The 18,051-nt window shown below is 34.2% G+C and overlaps 2 protein-coding genes across 5 annotated transcripts in view; both read left to right on the forward strand.

Annotated features, from left to right (window-relative positions):
• Tdh (L-threonine dehydrogenase) overlaps positions 1-18,051 on the forward strand; it is a 310,905-nt gene that overhangs the window by 236,229 nt on the left and 56,625 nt on the right. The gene's annotated exons all lie outside the window — the stretch shown is intronic.
• On the forward strand, positions 13,713-16,373 carry LOC149064541 (uncharacterized). The gene is made up of 2 exons (XM_089255435.1): positions 13,713-14,081; positions 15,392-16,373. The coding sequence occupies exons 1-2, from the start codon at positions 13,728-13,730 to the stop codon at positions 15,842-15,844; spliced, it is 807 nt and encodes a 268-aa protein (XP_089111561.1). The 5' UTR covers positions 13,713-13,727; the 3' UTR covers positions 15,845-16,373.

Raw genomic sequence — 18,051 nt, forward strand, 5'->3', positions numbered from 1 at the left:
GATCGTTCCGTATTTCCTTTTATAGGTATAAATTCCCGCCGCCACTTCGCATTAAGCCGCATTCGTTCTCGCCTTTCAACTCGAGATACATCACTTTAGGTGAAGGTGGTTGCCTTTGGGTGAGTCATCTGAAGTATGAAATAGTTCGTCTCTCTGTTGCTATTACATCGCCGGCTGGTTTCGGACCCATCATGCCACATCTCTAGTCAATCATTGTCGTTCCTATCACCGTTCATCCGTCCGCCTTATGATTCGGCATAGCTTCCGATCGTCATTTCCGGCCGTCGAGTTTGCAACTCTTCCCGCTTCGGGTCGTAACCTTCCGACAAGGTCGATGAATGGTTCCGCATAGATCATTGCTTCCGATCGTCATCTCGGCCGTTGTTTGCAGCTCTTCCCGCCACGTGAGGTTTCATCTCGGTTCGTGACCTTCCTCCAAGGTCGATGACGTCACGGCACGTGTGATCCGATAAAGATCGCCTAACTCCTGCAGTCGGACTAGATTGATGAGACAACAGACTTGCATTGGTGTACGGTATGAAAATTGAGAAATAATTCTGTTATTCCTAACTTATTTTATTGTTAAAGAATTAATAAATTTACTTTTGTTAAAACTAGAAATTTCTTTGAAATCATTTGTCTCTCTCCTTTGTGTATCGATTGCACTGATTTCGCCAGACCAGAATCCTGGGTAGTTATGCTGGGTTGTCGCAAAGGGAAACAGTTTGCTTGTCCCCTTTTTTCGTCTCTACCACCCATGCATCAGGAGGTGCACGTAAAGGGGCGAGAGATGACGCCACAGGGGAAACAAGAAAATACAGAACATATTATAAACTTATGTAAGTCATCGAGAAGAAATATAAGATTTCTCTATTTCTCCTCTAAGTTGTAAATATCGATTATATGATATTTTATTTGAAGTTAAAGAGGAGATGAATTATGTAAGCCGAAAATACGGGAGAAGATTCTTGGCATTCGTAGGAAATTGTAAGGGTTAAAAATTAAATAATAAAAATGCATTAAACAAAAATTATTTCCAAATTTTCGAAATTATTTTTTTAAATTTAATCTAGAGATATCTTTATGTTAAATATTCGATCATGTATTTTTATAACAGATGGCAGCAAATTCGTTCTGGAGGGGAGAAATATTCGAAACCCCCCTCTCCAGTTTTTAATATATAAATCCCCACACCTGATATATATTTTTGAATCTTTAATTTTTTTCAACTCCTGACATCACATCGACAGAATATTCCATAGCTTTTTCCAACAACGAATAATTTTTAGCTTGTTTGTTAAGGTAATTTTCATTTCTATAGTTCAACAAACTTGAAGGTTGTGTCCTCTGGCCACCTCACCATCCAATATTTCCGTGGAATTCTAGCGAAATTTCAGGAGACGGCGGAGCATGAACAGGTTCACGCTTGAGATCAAAATAAACCTTTCCATGAGAGAGCAAAAAGACCCCTCCAAGAGTGGCAGATCACGCCCATTGGCGCATGAAATAGAACCGTTCTTATCTCACCAACTGAATCACTTGTGCACTTTCCAACTAAAGCTGTGTAAACAGCCCTTATCGTCTGCATACATTGTATCGTACTTGGCAACTAAAAATTAAGTTACCAACTAAAGCACTTGCCTCGTGTAAACGGGCCTTAAGTAAAAATATTTGATGCTCATCAACCTTACTTAGTAGGAAGTATTCTAGGGTGGTGGAAAAGTAGACTTTTTTTAAAACAGCTGGAAGGATTTTAAGAAGTTCTAAGAGCCCTTAAAAAGGGAAATGAAAATTAATGACTCTTTAAGGAGATTTTAAGCATCATATGAACTTTAATATATGTATACATGAGTGGTTCTAAAACTCTCCTCCACCAGTGGCTTCCTTCCCTAGTCAAAGTTCATCCACAGCTTCCCAGAGCATCCTAACAAAGAACCACAATGAACAGGCACATGCTTACTGTGATTCCTCTGATAAAGGTTGACAGCAACCCTAGGAGACTTGATGCACACTTTGGGAATAACTAGTATATAAAATTGAGCAGTCAAAACATTCCTGAGTTGAAACAATACCATGCTAGAGACAGTGCCGTCTTAACGCATGGGCCCACCCGGCACGGCCCGGGGGCCTCAGAAAAATGAAGTGGTTGCATTTTTTGAAAATTTGCCAATTAGGGCCTCAAAAAATCATTTGGCCCATGGGCCCATGATGCTCTTAAGACAGCCCTGGCTAGAGATAGGCTTATCTCGAGTATGGTGTTGACAGAAAGAGGCATTTCTTGGACGATGACCAAGGAATCCAAACTTGCTGAAGGATACGGCCAAAAGGAAAGTCAACTGGAGAAATGTTGGTGAAGAGTGAAAAGATCCTTTACAAAGAAGAGAAGGAACCTTATTTTTCAGAAATCAGTTTCTGTAGTGACCTGAACCTAAAGAACCAGATAAACCCAGGTTCCCATTACTTATGTGGTTTCAAACCTTTTTGTTAGATTGAATTATACATTAATGTATTTTTGCTCAAATGAAGTATATATATTATATATCAAATCAAATTTATTCATTTCCAACATACAGAGATTTAGATTAGTTTAAAAAAATTCATTTATCATCCAGAGTCTGTGATGCACAAAAAAGACGAAGTTCTTAATGCATGGCGAGAAATGTAAAATAAAACAAAACATTAGGTAAAAAAAATATGTGAAGACAAATGAAACTCGCACATACATAGGCAAACACAAATAATTTTTTTTTAATTGGAAAAATATACACATAATTGAAGTGGCAAAGCTAAATTGAATAAATTTTATTGCTCCTCCTAAAGGTCAAAATAAGAGTCTACATAGTCTATTGAAATTAATAATTTGAATAATGATTTTTTAAATGTCGCGTGTGTGGGTATATTTTGTATTTCTAGTGGTAGTGAATTATATAATTTCGGAGCTAAATAATAGGAAAGAAATTTTTCGTAAACATTTTTAAGAGTAGGAATACTGTAAATGTTTCCGAGCAAAGACCTCATATGATTATCTTTTAAACTTCATAAGCCTTTATTACGGTTTAAGAACAAAAAAGAGCATTATGGCGTAAAAGTAGAAGATTAAGATTTCTAAAAATTGTAAAAGAATGACTGACCCCGTTTCAAAATTTTGGAAACCCTTTTTTTGTATAGAAAATAAAGGCAATAAATTAGTTTTATAATCACCACCCCATATAATTGTACCATAATTTATAAGTGAATAAAACCTAGCATAGTATAGATCTTTTAAGAAATTAGCAGAAATTTTCTTTCTTATATAATAAAAATTATATAAAACAAAAATAAGTTTTCTAAGTTCATGAACATGAGATTTCCATTTTAAATTGCTGTCTACATTTAAACCTAAGTATTAAATACTATTTACTTCTTGAATTGCATCGCAATGAGGTTGAAAATCACAAGCAAGGGTGTGAAATTTAAGATTAAGATGCAAATCAAATTGCATACGATTGAAATTAACGTATTTTGTCTTCTGTAAATTTAATTTTAAATCATTAGCATAGAACCATTTTTGAATTAAAATTAAATTGTGGTTAATATGATTCTTAAGGCTGTCAAGAAGATCATCACATGAATACATTAATACAGAATCTTCGGCATAAGTGATCATGGAACCGTCAAATTCTACATTACAAAGATCATTAATGAAAATCAGAAAAAGCAACGGACCCAATATAGATCCTTGTGGGATCCTCTATTTATATGGGCATAATTACTCAAATTATCTTGCATTTTGACTCTTTGTTCTCTATTATATAAATATGAAGTGGGCCATTTTAAAATATGACCCCGAATACCAGCTGAATTGAGTTTTTGAATGAGAATATAATGGTTCACATTGTCAAGTCTTTGAAATATCTAAAAATATTGCAACATTAAAATTTGTTCTTGTCAATGACATTATAAATAAATTTCGAAAAGGCCAAAAGGGCCTTTTCAGCACCTCGTTCTTTTGTAAAACCAAATTGGTTTTTAGCAAAAAAATTCACAGAATACAAAAAATTATATATTGTAATTGAAAGAATCTTTTCAATAAGTTTAAAAAAAACTGGTATAATTGAGATAGGCCTATAATTCAGCAGAGAATTTTTATCGCCAGCTTTAAAAACAGGAGTAATAGTAGCTTGTTTCAGTGACTCAGGAAATGCAGCAAGTTGAAATGAGATATTTATGAACTTTGTGATGAGTCAAGTTAGATTAAATCAGATTATTAATAATTATTCCAGGAGAAATAGTGGATGGGTTATTTTGTGATTTAAAAAATATATATGATCGCTGTAAGTGTATGTATCTCTCACTCTAGTAGGTTTATTTATCAGACACTTAAAACCATATTGGCTTAGACAGTTCAGGTAATCATGGACGTCAATACTGTTTGTAAAAATGTCTATATTTAAATCCCCAATAATTATAATATCAAAATTAAGGTTGGATAAAACAGATTGGAGCTCATTGTTAAATTCAGCTTTTGTGAATTGGTGAGAACAATAGATAGATAAGAGTGCAATATTAAATTCCCTACTGAATAATAGGATCCATCCAGTCGTAGTGAAATTAATATCAATCTGATTAAAAATCAGGTTTTTCCGTACAAAGACTGCAATTCCCCCCAACCTGCTATTTTCTCTGCAACAGAAAAACGAGTTGAAATCATCCAACTTATTATACAAGTTCACTTCATTACTATAAATCCAGATTTTAGAAAAAATTAATAAAGATATTTTGTTTAAACAACCTGAAAATTCTGCTAAAAAATTATCATAGTTAGCTCGCAGACTCTGAATATTTGTATGAAATATATTTAAACTATACTTGGTGGGTGAAGACGTAAAAAATGCACTTATATCATCCAGACCTGTAATAATTTTACAATCATAATCAGGTTTAGTTATTATATCAGTTAAGAAATAGAAGGTAAATCCTTTTCAGAGTTTATTCGTACGACTCTGGATGATTCATTTTTTTTCGTAAAAAAAAATTTTGCCGTCACGTACCCTACCAAACTTATAGTTATGCTCAGCTTAAATTTTCGTACAAGGAAAAACAACTTCTTCAGCTCAGGAGTTAAATGCTCATTGAAATATACCGGGATAGAGAATCATGAATTGATTTGTGATGCACTTACTTTCTTATCTTTCAGTTTCTTCAACACCTGATCACGCACCAGCTTGGACGAGAATTGAACGATAATCGGTTTAGGTTTGTCTTTATTCATACTAGGTACATGGTGAACAACCATTATGCTGTTGATCATTTCACATTCAGCCAAATCTTCGATCTCAGATAAGATCTGGGACAGATTCTCGTTTTCTGATTCCGGGACATTAGTAATTTCCATGTTAGTACGCCTTGAATATTGCTTCAACTCTGTGATGTCATATTGCTGTTTCCTCATTTCGGATTTAATCTCCATATTTTCAGTTTATTTATGTTTATAATTTGTGTAATCATCAAGTTAGAGATAATATTTGTTCAATTTGAGTTTGTTTGAAGAGATTATTGGTACATATACATTTTTAGAAAGTGTAATCAGTATATGTAAATTAGCAATTATGTAATTTCACTCATTATCCTCCAATCAGAGGAGATTATGGGAAAATTTCCCTTTCATATAGTAGATTCATAGATCAGTAGTTGATTGTGTATTGGAGAGGTAGGAGGTTCATTAGAATATAGTCTGGCTATTTTTATTAGCATTTATTATCTTAATCTATTATCTGGCTTATCTGGAAAATGATACGTTCCAGCAGGAAACTGGGAACGTATTGTGAAGGCGACGTTATCAAGATGCATAGAGTCCCCACAAGTGATAGATGTAAAATCAGACCTGTTATTGTGAGATTTAAGGATATTTCTATCCGTGACAGGTGGCTATCAAAAAACAAACAGCGTAAAGGAATTGAAGTAAGTGAAAAATTTCCAGAATCAAAAATCTTCATAAATGAACACTTGACTCCAAATGTAAAACATCTGCATTATCTTGCTAGACAGTTATCCAAAGTATGCGTAGTAACTTTGATCAGCTCGTTGTTTATTTAAAAACTTTAAACTTTTCATTTGATTTGATTTTGTTATCCGAAATTTGGATCAAAGAAAATGAAGTTGATAATTATCATATTGAAGGATATTATGCATATAATAGATGCAGATGTTCAAACAGATCTGGAGGTGTCATGATTTTCATAAAAAATGATTTATATTTTTCATCCGTTTCCCAAAACATGGAAACAGCCGAGATTCTAAATATTTACTGTAAACAGATGGATCTAGATATTATTTTAATTTATAGATCACATGAATATACCCCGATGCAATTTATAGAAGAATTGAGTAATATTATTGCTAATCAAAATAAAAAAAATTTGATTGTAATAGGTGATATTAATATTGATCTAATGAAAAATGACAATAATACAAACGAATATACAGGTTTAATGTCAGAATAGGTTTGCAACAATATATAAACAATCCTACCCGAAATAATTTGTGTATTGATCACATATTTATAAGAAATAAAAAAATGAACTCAATATAAAACTGCTATTGTTAAAAGCTCAATTTCCGATCATTGGCCAATAGTCTTGAAAATCGATATAAATAGAGAAATTGGAAATAAAAATGAATTAAACTAACAAAATCTCAGTAAAAAAGTTAACTATTTCAAATTCAATATTTCCATGAAATCTTCGAGAATCTCAGATGAAATATATCAGGAAAAAAATGTAGACATCATCTATGAAGCGTTTCTGGAATTAATAAATAAACATAAGAAACACTGGATGTGCGAAAGTGAAAATACTAACAATAAACATAATTGGATGAATTCCGAAATAAAACAAATGATAAATTATAAAGAAAAACTATATAAAACTCATAGGCACGACATTAATAATGCACAGAAATACAGAGACTATAAAAAATGTAATACCTTGCTGAAACAAAAAATCAAATTCGTCAAAGAAAGATATTTTCAAAATGAATTTCTTAAATGTGGCAAAAATAATAGAAAACAATGGAGACTAGTGAACATGATTGTTAAGGGACCTCAGCCACGGATTGTTTTACCAGAATCCCTAAATGATGCTAAATTGGCTGAAGATTTTAATGGTTTTTTCATCAACACAGTTGAAAACATTTCTCCCGATCTAGATGAACGTATGGATCATATTTCACACTCCGAAAGAGATTCAATGGTATTCAGCCCAATAAATGAAAAAAATTTACAAATAGTGATAAATAGTTTGGAAAATAATAAAGCATGTGGTTATGATGGTATTTTTTCAAAGATGTTAAAAATAGTGTATAAATATCATTCTAAATTCTTACTCTATCTTGTAAACACTTCCATATTAGAAGGGAAATTTGTTTAAAAATTAAAATACGCAATTGTAAAACCCATCTATAAGACCGGAAATAAAAATAACTTAACAAATTTTCACCCCATTTCGATTTTGCCCATATTCTCAAAAGTAATAGAATCAGTTGTTAGAAATAAAATTGTGCATTTTCTTGACAAACATAGTTATTTTTCGAGTTCACAGTATGGTTTCCGAAAAAATATGAATACAGAAATGGTCATTTTGAAATTCTCTGAATATATCCACATCAAAAATAATAAAAATAATAAAAACTTAGCCCTTTTCTTAGATATAAAGAAAGTGTTTGAAAGTATTGATCATGATATATTAATGAAAAAATTCTATAATGCAGGTTTAAGGGGGAAATTTTTTAACTGGCTTACGAGTTATCTTGAAAATAGAAAGCAAGCTGTAAAAATAAATAATATAATAAGTGATTATAAGATAATAAGAAAAGTAATTGCTCAGGGATCAAATTTAGGACCATTGGCATTTTTAGTATATATAAATGACATTCATTCTGTGCAACTGCATGGGGAAATTAGTTACATTTGCCGACGATGCCGCATTGAGCATATTGCTTCAAGTGATCAAGTATTAAAGCAATATACAGAAGAAGACTTAAATCGAATTCAATATTGGCTCTATAGAAATAAACTCCAGTTAAACGTCTCGAAAACAAAATACATAAAATTTCAGCTTCGAAGAAATGACGTTGACATTTCATTTCAGATAAGGTATCACTCTCTAAATTGTATGAATGAGCTCTGCGATTGCCCTCAAATATAAAAGACTGAAACCTTCAAGTATTTAGGAATAACATTTAGTAGAGATTTGAAATGGAAAAATCATATAGAAATTATCAACAATAGAATAAAATATTATAAGAATATATAGCCTCCGAAACATTATTTCAGAAAACTTCTTGATAACTATTTACAATGCTTGGATCCTGTCCACCATTCATTATGGAATTCGTGTATGGGTAGGTGATTATGACTGTAATATCCAATTACTCAACAAAACAATAAACAAAAGCTTAAATATAATCAGGCCAAGTACTCATCATCCATCAAATATCGAAATAAATGACTACAGATCAAATGTTCGTAAAACCTATGTTTATAGACTATTACTCTTTCTATTCAGAAATACAGATTGGTTTAAAATAAGACAAATTCAAAGAAATATCAGAAATAACGGGACGCAATTTCAAATAATTCTTCCTCGTAAAACTATAATAAAAAAACAATTTATCTATTTAGGACCAAAAATTTATAATGCCCTGGATTCACACATAAAAAATGAAAAATACATAAAAAAATATAAAACTCTGATTAAAACATATGTGGAAAATACCAATATCATAAATGGTATATAGTTTTAAGACAGACAAATAAACACATATAATAAAAACCATGGGGCAATTTATGTGTGTGTACGTGTAACACATACGTGTATATATTAAACGATGTGTTGGCCACAAGAAAACATTTTTAGTATTATTTTCATGGATCTGCCCTGGACAGACATAAGGTCCCTTGGGAGATCATACTCTTGTATACAGTTTGTGTGTAGTTCATGTGTTGTGTTGTTTTTTGTTATGTTGTATGTAGTTTATTCATAAAAATAAACCTTTATTCTCTATCTTGTGCACTTTATCCAAGAAATAAACATGCTATCCACTGATATTACTCTGCTGTAAGTCATAGGACTAAAAGTGAACGCAAGACTTCCTGAAGGATGGATGGAACTGGAAAAAATTTAGTTTGACTATGTTCAGTTTATCTGTAAAGACTGACTACATTTTCTGGTGCATTGAAATGAATTAATCATTGAATAGCATTTCAAAAGCATTTTATTTACTTCTGCTTATTTACACATTTGCGCTTCCCCCCCAAAATGATAACGATGAGTAAAAATCTGAGTGAAAATACCACCATGACAGATTTGTCATAAAAATGCTGCCTCTATAAACATGCTGCTGGCGGCTACACTCGCCACGTCATGCCTGGTGCGGGCTCTGCATCAGTGCTTTATCAGGCTCGCTACTCTTCCAATATTGCTCCGTGACTTTTGGCATTTCCCCAAACTGAAAATGTCTCTGAAAGGAAGGGTCGGATGAAGAGCATCTTAGGCCCTTGAGTAAGTTGATTTTTCCTTACTGAACAAGCTGATTTTTCCTGACCATTCATCATCAACAACAACCACCATTTTCAATCTACTGCTGGATGAAGGCAGCCTTTAAATTTTTCTATTTTGCTCTGTCTGATGGTTTAGCTATCCAGTTGACTCCAGCCACTTTTCTGATATCGTCAATCCATCTTGCTTGCGTGAAGATGCCTTCTCAGATGTTCAATGCCACAGGGTGCACAGAATACTTGTGGTCCATCTGTTGTCTTGTTGTCTTGCAATATGTCCAGCCCATTTCCATTTCAAACGTTTAATTCTTTCCATGATATATACCTTTGTTTGGTTCCTTATCCAAGTGATCCGTTTTTTGTCTCTCCTTGTGATGCCTAGCATACACCTTTGTCCATGCTCCTTTGTGTTGTCTGTAGCCTTTGTATTGTCTTGCTTGTGAGTGTCCATGTTTCAGCTCCATAAGTCAGTGCTTCCAGCACACACTGGTTCCCTTATCTGACTAGCCTGCCTTAGAATGCTGGAAGCTAATGCCTGCTTAGAAATTTACTTTTGTAATTTATGTATAATCTCGAAAATCCTAACCAGGTCTCATTATGAGGGCCCCAGGCCCTTGCCGGGTGGGCCCATGTGTTGAATGGCATCGCTGAAAGACACCAGAAGACAAACCAGTAATTGTGTCGAATGAGAATCTAATATGACTTACTAACATGGTTCGTACGGTCCTTGAAAAGTCCTTGAGAAAAAAGTTCATTTTCAAGGCCTTGAAAGTCCTTGAAAATAAATAAGAGTCCTTGAAAAAGAATTTTTTTTTTTAAGAATTCTGTGCTAGTACTTGAAAAAATTTTGTTTTCCGAAATAGTTTTCGCAATTTTTTTTTTTTTACTTCGTAATGGACGTCTTTAAAAAAGTGTAAAGCACAGGGAAAAAGCCTTAGCAGCCAATAACCCTGGATAATTGGATTTAAAGCACGTTTTTCCCCATTATTATTAAGCCGTGTTTTCATAGGAGCAGGTTTTTTGTGCCGCGTGCAAAGTGAATCGCCCAGCGTGACACGCTGTCCACTCACCAATAATAAGAAAACAAGTTCGACTGATTTCCTTGAGAGAGCAACAAGTCTCACACGGCAGTGTTTTACGTCGGGCGTGATTGACCGACTGTTTCTGGAGGAGTCAAATGCGTTGTGCGCCACTCGTTTTACCGATCTTTTCTTCATTTTTGTTTTCTTTCACTTCTATTCATTGAGCTCGATGCTTCGCTTCAAACCGGAGCATGCAGATGACAGAGTAGCTGATAGCAGGGCCGTGAGCTGATGCGCCACGGTAGGAATACACAAACGCGTAGTGTCATTATGTAAAACGTTTCTATCGACGCGAAATGATCCAGTTCGGTTCATGCGGCGCCAAAAACCTATGTTGGAATGTTTTTTCTCTTTTTATTCTCTGTGCACGTGGAACCACTAGGCCCGACACAATATGTAAATTGCTGGCGGCATGCTCTCACCCTCACGGGAGCTCAGCTTTGTACTGTAGGCTGGTTTTTTTTCCGCGTCTATGTCGGGATTGTTTTTTTCCACCCTGAGATTGCCGGTTGTTATTTGTCGGCCGTTTTATTTATTTATTTCTTTTATGATCGTAAATGATCTTGTTTTTTTTTTCCTTGCAACTTTTATGGAATAAAAGCTAGAGTTCAAAATTAACTTCCGATCATTGTTTTTTTTCTTCAGCTCAGTCGGCACGTTCTGGCCCCCAACAACCAACCAATACCTATTTCTAGAGTAGAAGTCCTTCTGCTCTAGAAGGTATTGCAACAACCCACTTCTAGGAAAACCCGGCTTTATGGTAGCATGTATTTTGTGATCGTATTTGGAGTCGTTGGAAGTCATTAAACTTTTGTACTAGGTATTTTTTCTGGAGGACTTGAGAAATCAATATCTTAATAAAAAAAAGTGTTATAATTTTTGCCGAAATAATTTCAGCCTTTCGGTCCGTAAGTGAGAAAAGCTTCCTCTGATTACTGTCAACCAAAGGCGGAATTGACTTGGAAGTCTGGGGGGGGGACACGATGATGATGTCAATTCATATATGCATATATACATTAGATATTGCATATATACAACTTCACCCCCCCCCCCCCGTATCTCCACCCATGCTGTCTAAGGTTGTATAAGGTTCTTTAAAGAAAGAAAACAAAAAATGAGTAACAAGTGTGTGTACTTTTAATTACTTGTATGGCTGAAAAATCCCTTCTATCAAGATTGGTTGCTGAGTGTGCCAGACAAAAATGTCGCCAAATGGGTGAATCGGCGCTGAAATCCATTAAGCTTATATTACTGGAGGGAGTATGATGCTGGGCCATAACTAGGATTTTTGTATTGTCTTGTTGCCCCCACCAATTAGGAATTCGATAATTTTATAACGGTGTTCACCTAAAAATTGCCACCTGGGGCAGTTGCCCCCCCCCCCCCTCCGTGTTCTAGTACCGGCGCTGGTATGACGTCAGTGGTCTACATCATTATTTGCAAGATCACGTGACGAGTTCAATGTCGGCGCATCTCCGTTATTTTCTAATGGCATCCATAGTTGTTTAAAGGAGTTTAAAACAATAAATGAAAGAAATAATTTCAGTATCTATGATATGATTCCAAAATTAATGAAAGAGATAGTTCCAGAATTAATGAAAGAAAAAATTACAGAATTAATGAAATATAATTCCAAAATTAATGAAATATAATTCCAAAATTAATGAAATATAATTCCAAAATTAATGAAATATAATTCCAAAATTAATGAAAGAAAAAATTACAGAATTAATGAAATATAATTCCAAAAGTAATGAAATAATTTTAGAATCAATAAAAGAATTCAGCATTAATGAATGAAAGAAAGAATTTCAGCATTAGCGAAAGAAACAAATCCAGAATTGATGAAAGCAATTATTCCAAAAGTAATGAAAAATTATTCCAGAATTGTTGAAAGAAATAATTCCAGAATTGATGAATGAAATTATTCCAGCATTAATGAAAGAAATAAATTCAGAATTAATGAAAGAAATAAATTCAGAATTAATGAAAGAAATAAATTCAGAATTAATGAAAGAAATAAATTCAGAATTAATGAAAGAAATAAATTCAGAATTAATGAAAGAAATAATTTAATCTTTTTCTATCTTTAGAAGAGTTCTTTTCTTTTTTTTTTAGTCTTTAAAAGGAAATTAATTGTAATATTTAGAGACTAAACTACGTTTCAATGAGGAAATTGACAGGCACGAACTGTGTTATTCAATGTGTCATATGTTTTGTATGATATATATGTGTATGTGGCCTCCTTTATTCATTACAGATGATGTGAAATAAAGTAGGTAGAAATGTAATCTCTGAAAGTTTTAATCAAAATTAAATATGCACCTATTCATGTGAAAAATATGCTTTTGTAAAAAAGGCCTTGAATTTTTAAGTTTTACCTTGAAAAGTGCTTGAATAGTCCTTGAATTTTTTTTCGTTGGAAGATTACGAACCATGTACTAAGTTTTACTAATCTAATCTACTAAACACTTCCCCACTAATCTCTGATCTTCTGGCGACTGGTGGCTTCTGCACATTAGGGGAAAAATTCAAGCATGCATATTAGGATTGCCTACATACCTGCTCCAAACCAGGCCTTCTAGCTTCATTGGCTTATGCATGAAAAATTATGGTCGGATACTTTTTGAACAAACCTCATAATCACACATGACCCTGATCTTCCATTAAGTATCCAAACGAATAATTATAAAGTCAATGTGTGCGTGTTTGTCTGTAAAATTTTATATCCATATATTGTTACTTCTATTTAGAGATACAGATTGGTTCAAAATAAGAAAAATCAAAAGTAATATCTGTCATAATGGAATCCAATTTCAAATTATTCCTCTATGTAAAACTATAATTAAAAGACAAATCTATTGTATAATACAAATGTAATACTTCGGTTAAGGCTCATTTACATTGAGCGAGTTAAGTAGCTGCTAGCCCAGCGAGAGAATAATTACACTCGGCTAGTGAACTCGTCCAGACGCGCGCGCATCTCAATTTTTTTCTCTGTCGTTGTCAGGGAATAGCCTTATACGCTGAAATCCTGTATAATTACGTCAAGTGTTTTGTTGTTGTTGTTGTTGCTGCATGTGCTTTTTATTTTATCTTCGATCACGAAAATGAAGTGGAGTTCTGAGGAAATAAAAAGATTTCTTTGCATCTATGAACAATTTCCAATTCTGTGGAATGTTAAACATAAAGATTACTGCAACACGAAATTAAAAGAGACAGTCTTCGCTCAAATGCGTTGTCAGTTGGAAGAAGGCCTTTTGGGAGGAGGCCTGGACGACAAAAAATTAAAGGCAAAGATAAAAGGGTTGAAAGATGTCTACAGACAGGAGCTGGCAAAAATAGAGAGAAGCAAGAAGAGCGGCGCAGGAACGGAAGACCTGTACCACCCGAAATTGGTGTGGTTCCGTTCTGCTCATTTCTTTCAAGAAGTTCCCTCGACTGGAGGAAGTCAATCGAATCTGGTAAGTGTGTGAATATATTTATTTAAATATATATAATACAAATAGAGTAGTTCATTTTTGAGCCACATATGGGGCCACCATCGGGCGAGGGCCCGATTTCCGCATGAGCAAGTGGGGCTCTAGCCCAGGGGTCCATACCCTGCATCATGTTTCCTAGAATGCGATTTTCATGGGCCCTAAAAATTAAGGACAGCTTAGAATCTTCCCGGACTGAAACCATGACCCCCCCCCCCCCACATCTTGGAGCAAGGCCCCCAAGTCAGACCTTTTATGGACCCTTCTGTAGGAATTTATAGCATCAACAAGTGATGGTAATTGTCCCGTGCTAGAGCCATCATTCCCCCCCCCATTTCATTTTGGTGCCCCAAAATTCAAACATCATATCGCACACCAGCAAGAATATCACAATCTTTGAAACAGTGGGAGCTATGTTCTGATTTGGTGGCAAGAATAACATGTTTTGAGTTGTGGTATTCTTACCAATGTGCGATATAGGCATGCCCCACATCCTGCAGCAGGTCCCCTAGGCTGGGGTCTTTGGTGGGACCCTTGGCCAGACTTTTCATGGTCTCCATTACAATTTCAAAAAATGATAATCATTCCGGGCTAGTCCTGTCCGCCTTACCCTTGTTGGATACATAGAAATGATCAGCAATCTCTAGCAAACAGTGTTATTTTTCACTTTTTCATTCATTTCTTCCAATGCTGATATACTGAACCGCCTGAACCTTTAACCAATCAAGTGGTTACGAGGGCATTTGCAGTCGCTGATATACGTAATGGTGTTACCTACGACAGCATTTGCCAACACGCAGCAACCTTCTACTTTATTATCTCATCACTAGATGGAGTTGATAATTATATTTCAAGGTCTGCGATTATTATTACTATTATCTTTGTCATGTTTTGCAAAGCTGCATCCCCATCGCTTTTTTTTTCTTTTTCGATTCCCTTGCGAAGATGCATGTGTTTTATTACTCGTATATCTTTTAGCAAAGGTTCAACTACTATGGTTCCACATAAATCCATCAACAGCATTTCTTTTAGTCACGGGACATTATCCCCCCCCCCCCACTTTTGGGCTGTCATATTATGTATCGACACATTCAAGCTATAAAAAATACATGCTATAAAAAAATATTTTAATATTTCCAATTTCCAAGAAAAGGGAAAAAGCACTCTCATCTTCAAAAAAAAAGTGGGCACTGCGGGTAACGCTCTGAGAAATTAATTGGGGAGTTGGCTGGTTAAAAGCAGTATGCCTTTCCCTTATTTCATATTTATATAAATTCTTTGCTATTTCTTTGTAGGTTCTTCCATGTAGCAGCCAGCAACCATTTGCTGGTGATGTCTGCAACAGCAGTGTTGTGGATTTCACAAACCAGGACGGAGGGGATCTCGATGAGTCAGAGTTGACACTCATACCTCCAACTCCTATGAGGAAGGGTAAAAAACGTCAACGTTCTGAAATTTCAGAGGCTATTGAACAGCTGGAAAGCATAGCAAAGCATGCAGCTGAGGACAAGCCGTATGAAACATTCGGCAAGCATGTGGCAGCTGTACTTCGCTGTCTGCCACAAAGAGAAGCCACCATGCTCCAGCAACAGATACAAAACTCTATAACATGTATGAAATTGCGCTGTTTGGACTGTGTGGATGAACGTGAGCATGAGATACTTGGTGCATCACCTTTCTGTTCCTCAGATTCAAATTATCCATGTGTGGATATCGATGATTTAGTATCATCCGTGACTACATGCTGAGTAAAAAGTCATCTATCTCTCTGTAAACTACAATTTCATTTGTTATTTATATATATATGCTTTTCCATGAATATTGCTACACATCTTTTAACCCTTTGATTTTTGCCTTCAGTTTTTTGTCTTCCATGCCTTCTTCCAAAATACCTACTACTTCCAACTGACAATGTATTTGTGAGAAGAACGTCTCTTTTAATTTTGTGGTGCAGTAATCTTTATGTTTAACATTCCAAAGAATATGAAATTGTTCATAGATGCAAAGCAATGTTTGAAAAATATTTTTCCTTTATATTGGGCTTGGTCAAAAAGCCATCCATTTTTCCGTCAACTCCATTGTTTCAATTTATATATTTTTGTTTCTGTAAATCTCTTTTAATAAACACATGTAGATTGAATTTGGAATTACTTTGTATTTCAGCGTTATCTCTACTACGTGCAATGCAGTCAACATTTGGTTTTATGAATTAATTTTCTGGTTCCAAACAATACACACCTTTAAATGTCTGGAACTTGTGAACTATTTTTCACATCACTATAGGTTTGTTAAAACAAGCATCAACTGTGTATAATTTGTGATTTATTTAAGAAATGAAATCTTTCAATTATTGACTTCGGGATTATAAATACAGCTGTGACAGTTCAGGCATGAATAAGATTCTTGGTTCTAGAACTTGGGATGTATATACTTGAAATTCTTAATATATTGTGTAATTAAAAAAAAGTTCTGGTAAACAAGTTTTATTCTAGTTTTAAAATACTCTTATCCATACAAATAGAATCGTATTTATTTACTATGCAGTGTTTGAGAAAGACTAATGGGAGCATCAGTGAAGCACAGAAAAGGGTGTGCACCAAATTTTTTTCAACCATTCGGCTTTTTGGCAACCCAGTTGATTATGGTTTTGGCACTATTTCTCTCATATCTTCTCTATGTTATGACAATGAGAACACTTTTGTTTCTTGAAACTAGGTTGTGGGGGGGGCGGGCGGCATTACCCCTCAAAGGCAGAGCAACCTGATCTAATGAATGTTACTTGTGCCATTATTCCCAATAGGTTTTTTTTTGCAATTTAAAATAGAAGGGTAAAATGTATTTTTTGGAGCGTTTCATGGTCACGGGCTGGTTGTAGTAGGTGAATAAGCGGGCTACAGCCAAAGGTGACAAGTTTAACCTTTCAGGCAGTTTTTTAAATTTTCCTGATCTGCATTATAACTGCCACGTTGGAAATAGTGTTAAGAATCAGAGATATTTTGGGGTGACCGAAATAAAGCAGGTGAAGTTTGACGATATATCTTGATATTGCTGCTGTAAGGGTTAAGTAATTATCAATGAAGAACATTGAATTACAACAGGTTATAATACACAAGGGTTGCAGACAATGAAGCCCATTTCTAGTTCTGTTGAGAAGAAAAACAAGCCAATTTGAAAAAATCGAAAAAAAAAAAAAATTACAGCTAAAAAATACAACTGCAAATGGATTTCTTGAAAAAAAATGTTTTGTTTCAATAATCTTTATTTTGCCAAATGACAATAAATATCAAATATTTGGTGATAGGTAAATATCACCAACCTGCAGTAGTTACTTTACATTCCCTATATAATGGGTTAATGAAATACACATAATTATATCAGGGTGACTCAAGTGAAAAAAAATTAGGTACAGCACAATGCCTTGAGCCAAGCACGCTCTTTGCTCATGAATAATGGTCTAAAATAACATTTTCTCTACTTCTCTGAGAAACCATATCATGACCATTAGGACATAAATGTCATCAAATTGGGATTTCATAGCCCAAAAACTAGCTATTCAGCTATTGCCTAAAAAACAACTTTAACACCATTATGAATTTGTTATTTGCCAGCAGAACCTGGCACTCGTCAATCCGCTATTTTATACATGCAAACTATATACACTGATATGTAATATATATAGACGTAATTATATACACTGATATATAATATATAGAGACATAATTATACACACTGATATGTAATATATATATATATATATATATATATCGACATAATTATATACACAGATATATTATATCGACATAATTATATACACAGAGTATATAGCATAATTATAAATGCTACAGCTAAAGTTTAAAATTCAATTGTTTCATAGAATAATGAGTTAAAGTACAGAATAACACTCATTCTTGAATATTTATATACAGTAATTATAAACAGAATTTTATCATATATA

This window comes from Pholcus phalangioides, unplaced genomic scaffold (genome assembly GCF_987345545.1).
Source record: "Pholcus phalangioides strain wild (caught in Gottingen) unplaced genomic scaffold, Ppha-v1.0 ptg000042l_1, whole genome shotgun sequence".
In the NCBI taxonomy this organism is placed as follows: domain Eukaryota; kingdom Metazoa; phylum Arthropoda; class Arachnida; order Araneae; family Pholcidae; genus Pholcus; species Pholcus phalangioides.